We start from the raw sequence: 20,129 nt of genomic DNA on the forward strand, positions 1-20,129 counted from the left end.
CTTCCCTGTGCCTTCATGCTGGCTCTTACTTCTTGTGTGCTGGGTGCCAGAAGTAAGTATTTAAAAGCCCACTCAAGTCTTCTATGGTGTTGCCATTATTTTCCCCAATTTACACAGAAAGAAATGAACTCATGAAGAAGTCACATAATTTGTCTAAGATCATCTGGTTAATAAATAATAGTATCTAAGAATTCTGAAAAACAGATTCTTTGCCTCTGTCATTCATTGGTGGGCTGCATCTTCCTACAACCCCACAGAAAAGACTGGACATTTAGAAAATATGTTTTCTCTTAGGAATAGGCAGCTACTTGGATTTTCTTCAGCTTCTGTAGCCCACAGCACAGACGCCCAGTGATCTTACTGGCTGCCCAGAGATAACGCTAGGAGGGACTGCATCTTGATACTGAGATGGAAAGAATCTGTAAGAAAAATCTGTAGTGGAAATTTAGCTCAACTGGGTTGCCAAGGTCTCTTACTGGTATTGAGAGCTGAATTGTGTTTCTACCCAACCAGATTCATGTTTTGAAGTCCTAGCTCTCAGTACTTCAGAATGTGACTGTATTTGGAGACAGGGCCTCAAAAGGGGTAATTAAGGGAAAATGGGGGCTTGCCTGGTGGCTCAACGGTAAAGAATCTGCCTGCAATGCAAGAGACCTTGTTTGATCCCTGGGTTAGGAAGATCCCCTGGAGGAAGAAATGACAACTCACTCCAGTATTCTTGCCTGGAGAATCCCATGGACCGAGGAGCCTGTGGGGCTACAGTCCATGGGGTCACAAAGAGTCAAACATGACTGAGAGACTGACCAGGAAAAATAAGGTCATTATGCTGGGCCCTATTCCAATATGACTAGTGTCCTTATAAGTAGAGGATATTAAGACACAGACATACACAGAAGACCATATGTGGACACAGAAGATAACCATCTACAAGTCAAGCAGAGATGTCCTCAGAAGAAACCAACCATGCAAATACTTTGATCTTGGACTACTAGGCAAGAATCATGAGAAAATAAATGTCGGTTATTTAAGCTACCCAGTCTGTGTTGCTTTGTTATGACAGCCTTAGCAAACTACTAACAACACAAATGAAGTTGGGTCTTTACTAGTCTCTGAAGTGAAGAGCTTTTCTGATTATTCAGAGTTCCCTTTTAAAAATCAGAATTCTGGACCAGAAAAACAAACAAATAGTTACAGGTCAAATCCAGTAAGGAGAATTTCAAGTGATTTCACAGAGTATTTTTCTTATACTGGGATGTTGACACTCCAGATGGAGCTTGACCTAGAGGATCAGTGGCTGGGACCTTGACATCTTAGGTCACTCTGTTGAGCTTGGCGATGCTTATTGTAACAGTGATTGGAAGGGAAATTCTGAAAGAGAATGCCTTCTGGATTTCTTCACACTGCTACTTGAATACACTTACCATGAAAGAATAAACCTTTGCAGAGTCTCACTAAATTCATTACGGATGGGTGAATGCAGTAGTGCCTGACAAGTGATGGCAGTGACCACTTTAAAATCAGAAGAAAATATGTGCATGACTATTGCAAAGGGGGACTTCCCAGGTTGCGCTGGTGGTAAAGAACCTTCCTGTCAATTCAGGAGACATAAAAGATGTGGGTTCAATCCTTGGGTCAGGAAGATCCTCTGGAGCGGGGCACAGCAACCCACTCCAGTATTCTTGCCTGGAGAATCCCATAGACAGAGGAGCCTGGCGGGCTACGGTCCATGGGGTCACAAAGAGTCGGACACAACTGAAGCAATTTAACATGCAGCACACAATGCAAACAGAAATCTCAACAGAAAGAGTAAAGAACTGAAGAAGGAATTAAACCTTATCCAGAGGCATTAAAGGAATTGTCTCTAACAAAAGTCCCTTTGACTTTCAGTTCAATAAATATTTTTAAAATGCATGCACAGTACTATGGGGGAAATCAGAATTTAGAAATTAATCTTGACTCTGACCTTAAATACTTATTGATATGATATAAGAAAAAAGATACAGTCACAAATAGCTGTAATTTCATGTAGTCTTTGATAAAATCAGTAATGGAATTGAAAATTATAATGAAGTCACAGAGGTCAGAAAGGTCATTCTGACTGGGGTATTGGACAAGACCCTCTGGGAGAGACGTCTGTGTTGAGTCTGGAGGTTGTGTAGCATTTATACAGACTAGGTTGCAGAAGGCAGGGCTTTCTAGGCAGATGGATTAGCACAAGGGAAAACAGATGTTGTTGACTGCAAATCATGTTCAGTGAAAAAGTAGAAATCTGACCTGCTTACTTGAAGGAAAGTGTTGAGAGGATGGGGCCATTGACCCTGCACTTGGAGATCAAGGACTTGGATTTGAGTCCTGTGTTCCCCATTTACTAGATTTATAACCTCAGTCTCCCTGAGCCTCAAACACCTCATTTGTGAAACAGAGATAATGACTCATATCTCATGATTATGGAGATTAAAAGTGAGTACTCAGTGTGAAATCTTCACCTAGCAAAAGCCGACACGCAATAAAAATTCAGTAAATGTTAACTGAACCTCAGAGTTAAAACCTGACTCCGCAGAACATGGAGAGCTGATAAGGTTTTTGAGCATGAAAGGGAGATGAGACATTTGGAAATTTATCCCAGAATTACTGTGTGGAGAATGAATTAGGGGCAGCTATGGTGCAAGAGGGCTTCCCTGGTGGCTCAGATGGTCAAGAATCTGCCTGCATTGCAGGATACCTGGGTTTGATCCCTGGGTCAGGAAGATTCCCTGGAGAAGGAAACAGCAACCCACTCCAGTATTCTTGCCTGGACAATTCCATGGACAGAGGAGCCTGGCAGGCTACAGACCATGGCGTGGCAGAGTTGGACATGACTGGGTGACTCACACACATGTTACAAGAAGATGTATTAGGCAAGTGTTAACAATAGCACACCTTTGAGGCCATGGAGCCTCAAGCAGGACTGTGCTTATGGAATTTAAAGGAGGTGATAGATGAGAGGCTTCCATGGCAAATGGCCCTGGGACGTGCACCCTGGAACACAGACTGCTTTTCAGAAAATCAAATTCTAGTTCTGTGGCTCTTTTCTCAAGTAGTAGCATGACCTCTATTGAGCTAGCTAACCTCTGTGGATTCCCAGTTTTCTCATCTACAAAATCAAGAGATTGGAACATCTCTAAGTATTCTTACAGCGCTAGAATACTTCACGCCTGTTTGAATCAATAACATGTTAAGCTGATTAGATGAGAAAGTGAAGTGCCTAAGAGGGATAGAGAAATTAAAGATAGCATAAAGAAAGCAAAGAGCTTTAAACATGAGTTAGTGGGTCAGTGGATGATGTCATTACTAGGAATATGGAATGGGAAAATGAACAGGTTTGGGAGAGAAGAATTAATGTCATTTCTAAGAGTTTAAAGGGCTGTCCTTCAATTGGATGTATGTCTCTGTTTTCATCAGGTTACTTATTTTATATTGTCTCCTATATCTTGTACATGTCAGATTTGAAAGCAAAATTTTTTTTTAACTTGTAGATTCTTTTCATTGGAGATTCAACCAACAGAGGGATAATGTACTATCTGATTGAAAGATTGAATGAAACCCTGAAGGAATGGCAGAAGGTGCATGGCACTAAATTCTACCACAATGTCAATGGAGGGAAGACCTTGATCAGTTACTCCTACTATCCCCAGTTTTGGATGAGCCCTTCATTGAGACCAACATTTGAAAAAGCCCTTGAACATCTCTTGCAAAGGTACAATGGAGCAGTTTTGAATGAAACCATACCACAATGTACTGATGTTTTACTAGTAGTCATGATTGTTTGCTGTGTATCAGATGTGCTGAAAAGTTTAAATACCAAGTATTAATAATAAGGCTGAAAACGAGGTAGAAATGATAAGGAGGTCTTGTGATCAGGATGCCAGCTAGGGTTCAATGAAATGTGAGGCAGTGCTGTTAAAATGTTTACCATCTGTTTCAAGGCAACACGTGTTGTTTTTCTTTCTGGATTTCAGATCACGTCCCCTGGAGAATACCAGTCAGACTGTATTGGTTGTTGGTGGTGTTCAGTGGCTTAATTCCAATCATCTGCAAATTATTCACAAGGTTTTAAAGAGGTAAATTCCTGCAACAATAATTGTCATTTGTATTCTAAATAAAAAAAAATTTACTCTCGATGTGAGTGAATTTTATCAAGATTTTATATAAAGAATAACTTGTAATTTAGAATCCAGCAGTTCAAGTCTAGTTTTAAATGTTTCAAAAATACTTTTGTATCCAATTGCAACATGGCTCTTCAGCATCCAAGTCTTCATTTACTACAAACCAAAACATGCCCACTGACATATAAAACTCTATCCACAAACACACATACACACACACACACACACACACACACACAAAAGCACTAAGGTACATCAAATCTACAAAATGAGAATTTAGTCCTACATGGCAATTATCACATTCTAAAGGAATTCCGCTCCACTTGCTTGTGTAAATACGGACATCTAGAAATGTCATCAGAGTTTATGACTTGAGATCTGTTTATTTCACAGGGAAAACTTACTCAATATCCTTGTGATCATCAAAACGTTGGGAATTGGATTTCATTTGCCAGTGGATGGAGTACACTTCTTAACACAGGTAAATCCATATTTTCCAGGCTGTGTGAACTTCATGGATCCTGTAAGGATCCTTGCTGGTGCCTGAAAAAGGACCCAAAAGGCACTGTATAACCTTCAACAACTTTCATAAAATTAAAAGGAGATGGTACACTTAAGGATTATGATTTCAAATCAGTTATAATGATTCCTGGAAATAAGGGGATAGTTCAGTTCAGTCACTCAGTTGTGTCCGACTCTTTGTGACCCCATGGACTGCAGCATGCCAGGCTTCCCTGTCCATCACCAACTCCTGGAGCCTACTCAAACTCATGTCCACCATGTCAGTGATGCCATCCAACCATCTCATCCTCTGTTGTCCCCTTCTCCTCCTGCCTTCAATCTTTCCCAACATCAGGGATTTTTCAAATGAGTCAGCTTCGCATCAGGTGGCCAAAGTATTGGAGTTTCAGCTTCAGCATCAGTCCTTCCAATGAATATTCAGGACTGATTTCCTTTAGGATGGACTGGTTGGATCTCCTTGCAGTCCAAGGGACACTCAAGAGTCTTCTCCAACACCATAGTTCAAAAGCATCAATTCTTCTGCACTCAGTTTTCTTTATAGTCCAACTCTCATATTCATACATGACTACTGGATAAACCTTGGCTTTGACTAGATGGACCTTTGTTGGCAAAGTAATGTCTCTGCTTTTTAATATGCTGTCTAGGTTGGTCATAACTTTTCTTCCAAGGAGTAAGCGTCTTTTGATTTCATGGCTGCAGTCACCATCTGCAGTGATTCTGGAGCCCCCCAAAATAAAGTCTCTTACTGTTTCTATTGTATCCCATAAGGGAAACATAAGGGGACACCAGCCCATAAATAATGCTTTGGATTCATAAAGAAGAAAGTTGGACCAGAGTTTGAAAAAGTAAAAACCTGAAGGTTAGACGAGAGGGCTTATGTTGTAAATATCCTCTTCCCTCATTCATGTTTCAGACACTGTAAAGACTCCTGCTAAAAATCACATAGGAAATTATCAGTATCAGTGAGTAATTTGGAAAAGAGTGGCTTTGGGGAAGAGGATTTCTGACCGATTGCTTTCAGAATTCGTCTTTGAAGTAGTATCATTCATTTTGCCTCAGGTTGGATGTTTATAAATGAAAAGAGTTGAGGCCTCTGATCAGTTCTCATAGAAGACAGTAAATCGGTAGTCTCAGCACTAAGTACAAGTCTCATTAAAGAAAGACACCATCTGTAGGTAAGAGAACCAGCTGCTCTTGGTCAGCTAGGAGAGCTCACAGGCAGCCCGGATTGTGTGCTGTTGCTCAGGGGGAGCTCAGGAAGCACTGGGAATTGGGGAGACAGGAAGCTGTCCATTAGCTGTGTCAACCAAGTGAGATTTATTTTTGTGTCAATTACAAGTGCTCCTAGCTTTCTCCAGCACACATCACAGGATCCCAGTCTCCTTTCTCAAAACTTTACTTTCCTGGCCACCAGATTTGTGATGCACAAGTATGAGAAATAGTAGAAAGTGGTCAAAGTAAAACCACCAAATTCAGCTTCTTGAAGTCAGGTGGGGTTAAGGTCACGTAAAGTGAGTTGAGACATTTGGCATCTGGGGTAGCTGAAGGGTTTAAGACAGTCAGGGATTAGAAGAGGGGTCTTTTGATCATTTCTTCTATGGGTTATGAGTTGAATCTCCTTTAATGTTATTTGAGGTCTGCAGGTCATGTTTGCAGTTCCATACTTGAGGACTCTGGTGGCTCCACTTTGCTTCCTTGATTGTTCCGGCCTCTCAACCGGAACTGGAGGACCTATGATGCCTCCAGGTAGATTTAGAATGAACTTATCTCAGCAAACAGATCTTTGGCACTTACCATGTGCCAGAAACCATGAACCATGGTGCCTGCCATCAGGGCTTCGATGGTGCTCATCAGTTTTGCAGACTTGGTGAAGATGAAAGGAAGGAAGAAAAAGAGGGGAAATGATAAAACAAAAGAGAAAATTATGGTGGTAAGTGGAGGCAGAAAAGAAACCTGAACTCATCATCAGACGCTGGCATTCATCATCCTCATCGTGGCCATTCAAGATGTGGCCTCCACCTTCCTAGGTAGACTTAGTCCTTGCATCCAGTGCATATGCACCCATGTGTACTCACATGTATACACACACACGTGCACACACACATATGCACTCACTCCACTACTGAGTGTTTCGGCTCCTCAAGCACACCTAGCTCTCAGTCACCCCCAGATCTTTAAAGCTACTGTTCCCTCTTCTTGGAGCTCACTCTCCACCACCAAGGGGAACTTTTGTTTGCCCTTCCAGTGTTAGGTTAAGTACAGTTTCCTCTGAGAAAACCTAATTGAGGACTTCTGGACTGGAAAGACCCTGGACTCAATAGGCTGTTCCTGCCCCGAGCTCCTGTAACTGTCTGATGTCCTTGTCTGTGTCCCTCAGCAGATCCCGTGCTTCGTTGTCTGGCCCCCGCCCTTCTAGTCTAATCTTAGTGGGAGCAAGGACGGGGTAGGGGAGGGAGGTCTGCACTGCTCATTCTGGTCCCCAAATGCAAACCACAAATCTCAGCACACAGGAGACTCTCAGAAAGCCTCTCTTCCTTTTGGGCAGAGCCTCAATCAAGACTCAGCCCCCTTTTATAAATCTGGACCAACTCAGAAATGCTTTCCCAGCTCTAGAACTTCTGGTGGGATCAGCAAAAGCCTGTGTTGCAACAATATTGCAGCTCAACTTCTGTCTCTACCCAGTTTGTCTGCCCTCACTCCCTTGGAGGTGTTGATCCCAAGGAGGGAGGGGACCTCCTGCTGGCCCCCTGCATGCCAGTTTCTGGCTCAGAGTCTCTTTCTCAGAGAACTGACCTTTCTCTAGAAACCACTTACTTCAAAGTATCTTCTACTTTTTATAACTGGGCACCTTAAAGCTGAGAGGGTACTTGTAACCAGACAAGAAAAAACTTCACAAACATTATTGAGCACCTTGAGCAGTATTTTTCAGGTAATGACACAGACTGTTTCCCATCTGTTCCTTTTCCTCCAGATTTCTCCTTTATGATCCTTCTCTATTCACTACATTCATTTGGGGAGAAACACTCTTCTTTGAATGTCACCGAAATAGGTGTGCAAGCACAGAAAAGACAGAAAATTAGACACCTTTGTACTGCTTCTTTTATCTTATAGTTGGATTAACAAATGCAAATAATTATTTGCTTTTTTACCTTGAAAATTAAAAAAAAAAATTTTTTGATCTTTAGAAAAGGAAGAGGGAGTACAATTCCCTCCCTGTGGCAGTATGGGTTCTCAAAGAGACAGACACCAGGACGGGATCAACCAGATAAGGGGATTTATTGGAAAGAACGTCTGAGAAGAATAAAAGGGAGGGGGCAGGAGTAGGTGGGAAGAGTTTCAGACCACACCACCCAATGCATATCACTCAGTCTTAACACCAAATATTTCTTGAGCGTCCACTATGTACTGGGAACCATATTTGGCTGTAATGTGTCTGATATGAAGGGAGTGGAAGAAGGGTGGATTAGGTAGCAAGAGTCTCAGACTACAGGTAAGTCTGAGAAAGCCCTGGTCAAGCTGATGAGAAATCCTGAAGCCGTTATACTTAGTGGAGGAGTCCCTCTTCTCAACAGTGGACCTAAACTAGAACCTCTGCTGATCTCCATCAATGCCTTGAGCATGGTTGGGGAGGGAGGGAGGAATATGACTTACAGAAGCAGCAGATGGAGACTTCACTCACTTCTGGGGCTCCCAGAAGCCAACAGCAAACCTCATTTTGCTCAGCAAGCCCTCTTGAAGTCTGCCATGCCCCTGCAGAGCTGGTCCATTTTCTCTCCCAAGCCAGAGTCTGGTTTGTGTGCAGGAGCTCAGTTGTTTTGTGACCCTTTGGATTGTAGGCTGCCAGGCTCCTCTGTCCATGGGATTCTCTGAGCAAGAATCCTGGAGTGGGTTGCCATGCCCTCCTCTAGGGGATCTTCCTGACCCAGGGATCGAACCCACTCCAGCGTCTCCCACATTACAGGCGGATTCTTTACCACTGAGCCATCAGCTAAGCCCAGAGTCTGGTATATTTCCCTCCAATAAAGGACTCAATAAATATTTACATATTTGTTTCTCCTGTTTGAATGCCCTGTCTTAAGAATAGGCACTGTGGTTTATTTGCCATTGTATACCTGTCCTTCCGCACAAAGCTGAGCGCAAAACAGATACTAATTAATATTCAAATGCAGAATTCAAATAGATAGAGATAGAATTTGTGATTTTCAAGTCTGGGTCTTTAAATTGAGAATTTTAGATACTTCAGTGGATCTCTGTGGACAATAAACCTAACCACTTTTCATAGAAGAAAAAGTTCTTAACTGTGCCACTATAGACATTGATGTATTGCTGTTTTATATATGCACAAATATTTATATTTTGAAAAAATTAGAACACATCTTAAAGAAATTCATTCTTTGTCTTATAATAAGATCAATCTGTAAAAAAGATGACTTTTACGTGGTTTCAACTTGAGTTATTAAATCATAAAACAGTCCTTTTAATAAAAATTCTCTCTTCTCTTTTCCAATACAGAGTGAAGTTCAGAATTTATGGAAAAAAAATTTGATTATCCTGGAAGCTGCTAAAAAATATGGCTATGAAGTGGTTGACACATTCTCTATAACCATGGGGCGACACAAAGAGTTTTTGCAGGGGACGTGCGGGTGTCATTTCCATGAGGTATTTATGCTGGCTCTCTGATTTTTGTAGCTTTTGACTTTTAAAAATTTCTCATTGCATCTTTAATTGCATCGTCAACCTTATTTTGCATCGTCAATCTTATTTTGCATCAAAGAAACTATGTCCGGAGGAGATTAAATAATGTATTCATCATCACTCAGCCAAATCAAATAGTAGTCACAACTCGAGGCTCTACAAAATGAAGTGTTAAGTAATTAGTGTTTATGTAGACACCTGAAGACTAGAATCACTGGCCAACATAAGCAGGAAGATGGAGAACACTTGCCTTTTCTAGTCGTCTCTGAGCCTTCCCATCAGAAATTCTGTCCACAGAAAGTGGGAGATGTCTTTAATGGAGACAGATTGAAAACAAGGCAATTTAATTGCTAAATGGATAGCTTACCTTCCTCCATTGGTTTATCCAATGCATTAACAGAAGAGCCTGTGTTTTGAAAAGCTTTTTGTTCCTCATGGTAAAATTGATTTTATTTGTAGCTAGTGATTAAATAGTCTTAGCTGATAAAATGTTAGCAGAAAATATTTTTTCTTCCTTGCTCCCCCATCCCATTCTTTCAAACTCTGTGCATTATTTCCTCCCTACCCTTGTGTAAACTCTTGTTGCTCTCATAATTTTAATGCCACTTTTGGATAATAATAGGACTTCAGTCACATTCAGGCATAAGAAGACTCTCACTTCAGTACTAAAATTGCCCAGACCTGTGTTATAACCACATGAAGTGATTTCTTTCCCCTAGCTCAGCCTCACCTCAGTCTCAAAAGCTGAAAGTGAGAGAGAGGGTACAGGAGGCTTCTTTCCTATTTCTATACCATGCTTTGCCTCTCTTCTTCTTCCATCCCTTTCTCCATTGGGTCAGGTTGTATGCCTGCATACATGCATGCGAAGTCACTTCAGTCGTGTCCAACTCTTTGTGAACCTATGGACTGTAGCCCACCAGGTTCCTCTGTTCTTGGGATTCTCCAGGCAAGAATAATGGAGTGGGTTGCCATGCTCTCCTCCAGGGGATCTTCCTGACTCGGGAATCCAACCCAGGTGTCCTACATTGCAGGCAGATTCTTTACTGCTGAGCCACTGAATAAGCCCTTGGGTCAGGTTAGGGCGATGTTAAGGGCAACAAAAGGCTTACTTGAGGGGCATAAGCCTAATCCATGAATTTACTTTCTGGGTATAGCATGCTAATTCTTTCTGTCTAGAGTGCTCTTGTGGGCTTCCTTGAAGACACCCCTACTGGGCCCTCTGATAATAGCTTCTCTGACCGAGGAATACTTCCCTTACAGCTGTATTCCTTCCTTAGCCCCTTGGCTTCCAATTGTCCATCTTCCTGTTTGCGGGTCACATTGCTTCTCCAGGCATCCTCTTGGAAAAGATACAGCATGACCCTGGGCTTGCTACACTCAGTTGCCCCCGTGTTGTCCACAAGAAATACTCATTCATCCTTGCTGTGCTGTTGCCAGACATATCGTGAGCTCCCAGTGCAGCCCTGCCGTTTGTTCCTCTCTTTCTCTCTCTAGCTCTCACTCTCACTCTTGCTGTCTCACTCTCTGCCACTTCAAAGCTGATCTATAGCATCATGTCTCATACCAGTTCTCATGCTCCCAGTCCCCAGAGGACACATGTCTACCTCTCAAAGTTGGTGTGTTGAAGTCCCGTCTCACTTAGCTTAAAGCAGGAATGAAACAACCTCCCAAGACGAAGAAAGATCACAAAGTTTAAGAACGTCCTTCATAGAAACTCTTTCTCTTCCTTATTCTCCTTTCCCAGCTCTTAATCAGACAAGGGTTTGCTGAGCTGAATTTTATCCACATTTTGGCAAGTTTTGCACACATGACCACTACATTGCTTTCGATGATGTGCTTACTTGGCTCCTGTTGTCTCTAGATCTCAGGAGCATCAGCGGAAACTGCAATGGAGATTGTCTTGGTTGATCATCCTCTCAGATACTGATTCAATTGTTCTTTCTTGTGTCCCTTTGTAAACCAGAGTGCAGTCATGAGTGAGATGACAAGTCGAAAGGTTTCTTCTGATCTTCTTTTTCAGCCCTCAGGTGACTGCTGTAATCCATCTTGAGCCTCAGATTTTTATGAATATCCAAAAGTTATTGACTCTGCATGTGTTCTTCTGTACATCCTGCTAATGAAGTCATGTTGCACTTTTGTGTGGTATATAGAACTGCATCTCAGAGAGGCGAGAGGCCGCACCAACAATAGAAAGCATGGCATTTCAAGTTTAGATTTTAGCAACTTGAAGCTCGACCATGCCATTGCAGAAGAGATTTTAAGCTGTAGGATACTGTGTATTTACTTACTTCTTCCATAAGAAAATATCCTTCTGGGGCCTATCCTATTTGCAAGCGGTCAAGACTGAGAAACACAAGAGCAGGCAGCTTGAAAGAGGAAGAAACAGGGAACTTGCAGCTGAGCCAGCCCCGTATCAGAGTTGGCTGCAAAAGCAAGCCAAAGGTTGTCAACCCACAGAAACTGGGGACTTTGAAAGACAACATACAGATTGGGTTTTTTCCCTCATTCAGAAAAGATTTATTTATTTATTTTTACATAATGTGTCTTCAGTTAGTGTTTTGGGGGAGGGTATCTGTTTTTCTTTCTTTCAGCTTCAGTGCTCTGGAAATCTAAAAAGAGAAATCTTCCAGTGATTTCTCACATGGCTCCAATTAAAAACCAGAAGATGCAGGAATTCCCCCACGGTCCAGTGGTTAAGGCTCTACCTTCTCACTGCCAAAGGCCCAGGTTCAATCGCTGGTCTGGAACTAAAATCCCACAAGCCACATGGTGTGGCCAATAAATAAATAATAAAAACAGAAGATGCCTTTCCCACATGATTGCATTATATATATCTTCTGCCATAGGATCAACCAGTTGACAGGGAGAGTCATGGAATTTGCAAACTACAGTAAAGCTCTTTGAGTCATCAGAACTAGAATATTGGCTTATAAATATTACTTATTAAAAATTCTTAATTTTCATAATCATGAGTTAAGCATGTCAGGGAAAATTACTTGGCCCATCTGATTTTATAATTTTTGTGTACAGTTATTATATACAAATTATTTTTTATTAATCCTTATTTCTAATGTGTGCCATCTTGATGGTAAGGTATATACATATCACACAAATATTCTCTGTTGATTCTGGAGCAGTGTTACCCATTTTAATGTTTTCATGTTGGAGCTGAAATATTTGTGGGAGCCTTTGCCTTTCCAGTTACAACATAGAACTGATAAGATCATCTTTCTCAACTGACTCCCTTCATCACAAAGTCTCTAAAGTCATTCATCACAGAGGCCTAATTGTTGCTTAACTCTTGAACAATTTGTACCACTTGTACCTCAGGAAGTCTCCAGTGCTGACACTGAGTGTTTTATAAGCTTTCTAAACTGTCACCCAACATCTTAAATCACTGTTAGCCTATTATAAACAACCAAGAATATCTAAAGCATTTTGCAAAAAAGGATGGTTTGATGATTAATGTAGCAAGCTGGGAAAATGAAGATTATTGGTCTCATACAAGACATTAAAGGGCAGAAATTCGTTAATAACAACCACATTTTCCTCTGTGCTCAACTCAGGAACTGGCAGAGGAATTTGTCTTACAGTGAAAGCAATAATTAAATCTGCTGTATTAGAGCAAAAAAAAAAAAAAAATTGAGTTTGGGAGCCTTGTATCTTTTGGTGTTCAATGAAACCATTCCCATTATAGATTCACAGATACCTGAGAAGGATTGCTGTAATCATCAGTGTAAGATCTTGGTGTGTTCTCTTTGATTTGTGGTGAGAATTCTATCATAGACATAACAAACCTGCTCCAGTGGGCCCCTGTCGCCATAGGTGAGATTAAAGGTCTCGGGGTGTCTCTTTCATCTGTCAAAGCAGCAAGAGAGGGTGTGTTGCCATCATGAATCTATAAACAATTTCCCAACTGGTATGCATCAATTTTGACTAAAATGTTCCTGCTGATTAGAAAAGCAGGTGTTTCTCTTCATGGGTAGAAATGGAATTTTGTTTTCCCAGTGTTTATACAGGACAACAAACAGGATCCAGGTAGCTCTTGCCCAAGAGTGGTTTTGGATGGTGCCTTTAGTTATGTGGCAAACATCAACTGTGAGTGAGCTAAAACCTGGAAAGGATGCAAAATTATTACCAGCCCTCACCTGGCTGCAGAAGGGGCAAATCCACAACCAGTTGTTATGTGATTATTAGTTAGTCTAACCAGTTGTACAGACTTTCTGTGATGTCTGCCTTTTCTGGCAGATGTAGCACTAGCTTTTGAATCAGTCAAACCCAAAACAAAACAAAATACCCAAACACTCCAGCATCACTACCAGCTCTAACATCAACAGGTTTCCTTTGATTCTAGCACCTTGGGAAGAAGAGGTTTTCAGTTCTGGGACAGAGATGATTTCCTATTATTATTTAATATTAATTAAATTAACAAAAGCTTATCTGACCTAGAAAGGTTTTCCTTCTGTATTTTGGACCTAAAGTTTTTCTCTTTTTCCTTCAAACTTTCAAAGTTTAACATGAGCACAATGAAGAACAACATCTTTAAATTCATCTAGCTAAAAACCTGAAATACTGACTTTTCAAGAAAAAATAACTGATTCAAATATAATTATCTTATATAGTAGATCCAAGAATTTAACTATCATCATGGCTACTTTTAACAAATTAGTAATGGAAATCTAATTCAACAAATTTTGAGTGTTTGTGTAAGCTCTGTACTCACTGCTATCAATAAAGCAGGAAAATATTTTGTAGAATTCCCATGAGCATCTCAAACTTGACACATTTCCAAATTTAGAATTAATCTTCCCTGGAGGCTCTCTTCTTCTCTTGTATTCCTGTATTTATTCACTGTCATTTACAAGCTATGGCCATCCTTGATTCCTCCTTATCTTTCTTCAGCCCCCTAACAACTTCCAACTAGCTAGTTACCAAATCCTATTTATCTCTTAAATATTCTTCTGTCTTTCCCCTGTACTATGTTCCATTTGCCTTGACTTGTTTATTCTTTATCTTAATCATTTAGATGAGTCCAGTTCTTGAGCTAAGCAGTGGTAATGCAAAAATAAATATGATACTTTCTATCATCAACATGTTGTAGTCAGAGAGCCAGGCATAAAAGCCCATGTTATGAAACTACATTAAAGAGATATAGAGAATTCCCTGGTAGTCCATTGGTTAAGACTTCACCTTCTATTGCAGGGAGTGCAGGTTAGATCCCTGGTTGGGGATCCCACATGCCTTGGGGCAAAAAAACCAAAACATAAAAGAGGATCAATATTGTAACAAATTCCATAAAGACTTAAAAAAAGAGAGGGAGATATAAATAGAGTATTGTAGTACCACCAAGAAGAGGTACCTAATCCACTCTGAAGATTGAGTAACCTTCTTCTTATAAACTATCCTAGTTTATTATTAAAGGATGCGTGTGCTCTAGTAAAGATAATAAAGTAATAGCAGAAGGAATCATTCACACCCCTTAAGACAGCGTGAACCAAAGTAACTTTGAAATAGCCTGCTGTTCTCCGGAAACCACAAGCAATTCTGTATATTGTAGAACATTGGTTATAAAAGGGGACTGGGAAAAGTTCATGGCCAGATCATGATAAGAGTTTAGACTTTATCCTATAGGTGATGGAGAGTCAATGAAAGGTTTTGGTGAGAAATGAAATGGTCATATCTTTACTTCAAACAGGTAAATCTGATAACTGTGAAGAGGAAAGATTTGAAAAGGACTAAATCAGGGAGAGAAAGTAGACTTTTTAAAAAGCCAGGTGAGAGATGATAAAGGCTCACCCAAACCCAGACAGGGACGCAGTGATAAGAGAGAAGCAGACAATAGAAACCCTGTTTTTTAAAAAATATCTGTAAATCTTGTGAGTGGCATGAGGGAGTAGGAAGAATCAAAGGTGATTCCTAACTTGGCTGACAGATTAGAGAACTGGATCAGCAACTGAGACAGAGAATAGGTGAGAAGGTATGGGGCTTAGGGAAACAATGATTAATTCCGTTTTGAACATGTCATGTTTAAGATGCATGCAGGACATCTGGGTGGAGGTCCCTACTCGGTGGTTGGAGATACACATCTGAAGCTTGAGGGGCAGGATGGGGCTAGAGAAAGAAATTTTAAGTCCTCAAAAAATAGGTAATGATCAAAACTGTGAACATAGATCATACAAAGAAGGTGAGTAGAATAGGGAGAGCTGAGGAAGCAACTCTTGAAGACACCAATATTTAAGCAAAGTTTAGAGAAATAGGAGCATTTGAATTTAGAGAATAAACTGTTATAGGAAAGCTCTGGTAGACTGGGGTGCCATGGAAAGCCAAAAAGTGATAATATATAAGGAGAGATTGAATAGGGTTAATGTTGTCCAGTGTAATAGATATCTCTGTTAAGACAGGGACTTTGAAAGTCATTGATTTTGGCATTAAGAAGGTCCTTTCTTACCAAATTAAGAGTAGTTTCAGTAAAATGTGGAGGGCAGGAATGAAGAGGTTTAAGAAATGAGAAAAAGTAAAACCTTTCAGCAAATAACAATGAGAAAGAAGGAAAGACACTGGATTTTAAAAAGTAATCAGTCTGGGGCAATTTAGAGGAGGAACAATTTTGGCCATGCTTATGGGCAGAGAGGAAATAATCAATACTAAGGGATACATTAAGAATACAGGAGGAGGGACACTTTCCTGGTGGGCCAATGGTCAAGACTCCACATATCAGGGATTCCCTGGTGGCTCAGTGGTAAAGAATCCGACTGCCAATGCAGGAGACATGGGATTGATCTCAGGTCCAGGAAGATCCCATGTGCCGAGGGGCAACTAATGCAGTGCACTGCAACTACTGAGCTCTGCTCTAGAGCCCAGAAGCCACAACTACTGAAGCCAGATCACTCAAGAGCCTGTGCTCCACCAGAGAAGCCTCCGCTATGGGAAGTCCACACACTGCAACCAAGAGTAGCCCTCACTTGGAGCAACTAGAGAAAGCCCACCCAGCAATGAAGACCCAGTACATCCCAAAATTAATTTAAAAAATTAAAAAAAAAAGACTCCATATTTCCACTGCAGGGGGCATAGGTTTGGTCCCTGGCCAGCAGGGAACTAAGATTCCATATGGTGTGCAGCATGGCAAAAAAAAAAAAAAAAAGAGAGAGAGAGAAAGAAACAAAAGAAAAAAAAAAAGAATACAGGAGAAAATGGGATTATTGGAGGAAGGCCACTGATAATGTGGGAGAGGATCAGGTCAAGGACGCTAGTAAATAGTTGGTAAAAGGTTGGTCAGTGAACGGGGGAGATGGAAGGTCTTCTTCCCTATCTTTCATTTGCCCCAGACTATTACAATATCTTGCTCTTGGAACCTTCACTTTCAACTACTTGAATACATCTTTCCTGCCCCCACCAAGTGTTAATATTTCTATACTTCAAATCTAACAGTATCATGTAAAATCTTTCAGTATCTCTAAAGGTAAAGACAAGTCAAAGAAGCTTTCGCTATCTACCATTCCTACACCTTTTTTTTTTTAAGAACATAATTCTAGAGAGTCCTTTCTCCTTAAAACAGTTGATGTTCAAGTCCATCTGCAAGTGAATTCTAGCTTTTTCTAGTGGTTGATTAAAGATTGGCACGTGGTGAGAATGAGCTCATTAGCCATAATGGAGCTGAGCCTTTCCTGACATGGCTTGGTACAAAATGCTCTTCCGTAGGGAGCATCCTATATTGAATGGTAGTAACACCAATAACATCAGGGTGTCTCTCTGAAGAAGGATAATTAAATGGAGGATAAACACAGAAAAGTGTCAGTCGCTATGTTGCACTGGTATGATGACCCAGGAGGCAGCTATCCAGCCTCTGCAGTCCTGGAACATGGAATGTTGGTAGGCCTTAGAAAGAGATGCTGACCCATCACTATTTCATTTCATGTTCTATGCAGTGAACACTCATTTCTGGAGGTTTAACTACCAACCTTTAAGTGCCAAGCTGAGATGGACTTTGGACTGCTTTGATTAGTATTTTTCTTACTTCAGGTCTTAGTGTTCTAGTCTGGTGAAAGCAAGAGCTGCGGTTTGGGAAATACTACCACTTTAAGGATTCTTAAATAATATTAGTACATTAAATGATCCCAATAGCCCTTACAAGCAAAGAAACTGTTTAGCTTAGTTTGACCCAGTTTCTCCCAAAATGTTGACCACAGACCACTTTTCTTTTTTTAATAATAACTATTAACACCTCAGTAAACACAGTTTGGGAAACCTAGCATAGAGAATAAGGTCTAAAATCACTCTTGGAGTGCAGATTAAATGTGGCAGATTGACCACAAGCATTTGTCTTCTCTTCCACTTGAAATTCCACAAAAAAAGATTTTAAAGACATAAATCTCCACCACCACCATCACCCAAGAAAAAGACAGAATAAGAAATAATTCATAGCAGCCAAGAAATCTTAATTCATTTTAAGAAGTTTGACTTAGCCTGCAAGAGACATTACAGTGTAAAATGCCTAATAAGGACCTACTGTACAGCACAGGGAACTATACTCAATATCTTGTAATAACTTACAGTGGAAAAGAATCTAAAAAACAATAAATATGTGTGTATGTATATGTGTGTGTATATATATATATGCATAGCTGAATCACTTTTCTGTATATCTGAAACTAATACAACATTGTAAATCAACTCTATTTCAATAAAAACTTTAAAATATTAAAAATTTAAAACTTGTTTCATAGTTTAAAAAAGCAAATTTCATATTTTCCCTAAAAAACAACACAGTGCCTACAGAGGAGAAACACCAGTTATAACAAGGCACGCTTGACCCATGGACCCTCTGTGTGGTTCAGACCTGAAGGAACCAGGTGCTAAGGAAGGCAGGACTGCAGCACGCATCAGAAAACAATTGGTTGACAGTCTGTGTGCAAATCTGGTGGACACTGGGTCCCTCACCCCAATCCATGCTGCCAAGAACCTACACCCATACACATGTGATTTCTTTTAAAATTGAACAGCAGAGAGTCTAGACTCAGAAACACAGGTATAGCAAAGAGCAAAGTAATCTAGAGGCTGAAATCAGAAGGCCAAACACGAGACTGGCTTCTGAAAAGTGGAGCTCCTAAAGTCCCGAAGCCCCCTAAATACCAGCAACCAGTCACATGTCACCTCAGACAGGAGGCTGGAGATCTATTCTGATGAGAAATGAAATGGCCTAAAAGAAGATCTCTTTTAGAAACTCCAGAATAGTGCTAGGCATATCCTTCCAGTGACTCCAGTAGTGGAAAATGTTGGTCCACACAGATCGTTTCTAGATAACGTTTTGTGCGTGGGTGCTCAGGCACTTAGTCGTGTCCGACTGTTCGTGACCCTATGGATTGTAACCCACCAGGTTCCTCTGACCATGGAATTTTCCAGGCAGGAATACTGGAGTGGGTTGCCATGCCCTCCAGGGGATCTTCCTGACCCAGTGATCAAAACTATGTCTCTTGCGTCTCTTTACCTATGTGCCACCTGCGAGATCCTGGTAACATTTTTATGCCATGTGTATATGTAGACTAGGGTTTCCCTGGTGGTTCGGTGATAACCTACCTGCTGATGCAGGAGACTCCAGTTCAATCCCTGGGTTGAGAAGATCCCCTGGAGAAGGAAATGGCAACCCACTCCAGTGTTTCTTGCCTGGAAAATCCCATGGACAGAGGGCCTGGTGGGCTACAGAGCCTGGGATCCCAAAAAAGTCTTACAAGACTTAGCAACTAAACAACAATATGTACAGGCTGTGCTGCACCACTGTGAGATCTCAGTTCCTTGACCAGGGATTGAACCCATGGCAGTGAAAGCGCAGAATCCTAACTGCTAGGCCACCAGGGAACTCTCAATAGTGCCATATTCTGAAATAAAAATTCTAAGTTCAGGAGAGATGTAGGGAAACAAATACTGGTGAGTTAAGATCAAAATAGATTTCAGGACTCAACAAATCCATCTAAATAGTGTTTGAAATCAATTTGACTAACAAAGGTCATTCAAATAGTATCAAGAATTCAGTGACAGGACTATTCAGCCACTTTGGAAACTGAGTTTAAGACAAGGCGTTAGTCTCTGAGGAACTGTGTAGAAGTGCAAGATAGAACCAACAGTTTAACTTGAAATCGGTAAACTACTGGTCTGTAACTCCTTCTCATGAATCTTTCCACTTCAGAGGAGAATTTGTTTCCAGAGTCAGGAACTGAGTTCTGACTGGGGGCAGGAATTAAAGAGGCTCAGTTCTCAGTGCAAGAAGGGTTGATGATTTGGAGGTAGGTTGGAAGACAGAGACACTGCGTATCTGGAAACATCAGAAACAAAAGGAAAAAAAATAAAAACCTCATTCCTAAAGAAAACTTTAGTCTTGCCCTCTAATCCTCAGCATCTTTGACCCATTCAGAAGTTGGACTCCCTTCACTCAAACCATAGCTTATTTCATGTGGCTATAATTAAATATTGGGAGTGGGGGAGGTACATGAAAGAATTCCTTATTATCTTTAAAAATTGCATGATTTCCTGAAATGAAATTTTAAGGACTGGCTTCTAGCTATTGTTTGTCACTTTATTTTTATTCTCTTTCTGTGAATTCTTAAGCTATTTTTTTCAGCTGATCATAAATTTTGTGACTGGATTGTGAATTGAATGTCCTGTCTTCAGAATGACTATACCAAATAAAAAGTACCTCAGTAGTATCCATTTATCTTCAAAGACTATGTTAGCTGGTTTTGCCTGGTCAAGCTCGTGTTTTCCCGCCTTAGAAAA

General features: G+C 40.7%; 1 protein-coding gene across 1 annotated transcript in view; it reads left to right on the plus strand.

The window, feature by feature from the left end:
- CPED1 (cadherin like and PC-esterase domain containing 1) overlaps window positions 1-20,129 on the plus strand; it is a 304,150-nt gene that overhangs the window by 274,455 nt on the left and 9,566 nt on the right. Inside the window, exons 18-21 of the mRNA XM_061165684.1 lie at window positions 3,516-3,736; window positions 3,999-4,100; window positions 4,539-4,626; window positions 9,180-9,326. Of these exons, the coding sequence (XP_061021667.1) occupies window positions 3,516-3,736; window positions 3,999-4,100; window positions 4,539-4,626; window positions 9,180-9,326 (558 nt within the window). The remainder of the gene's footprint in view (window positions 1-3,515; window positions 3,737-3,998; window positions 4,101-4,538; window positions 4,627-9,179; window positions 9,327-20,129) is intronic.

This window comes from Dama dama, chromosome 18 (assembly GCF_033118175.1).
Source record: "Dama dama isolate Ldn47 chromosome 18, ASM3311817v1, whole genome shotgun sequence".
NCBI classification, from domain to species: domain Eukaryota; kingdom Metazoa; phylum Chordata; class Mammalia; order Artiodactyla; family Cervidae; genus Dama; species Dama dama.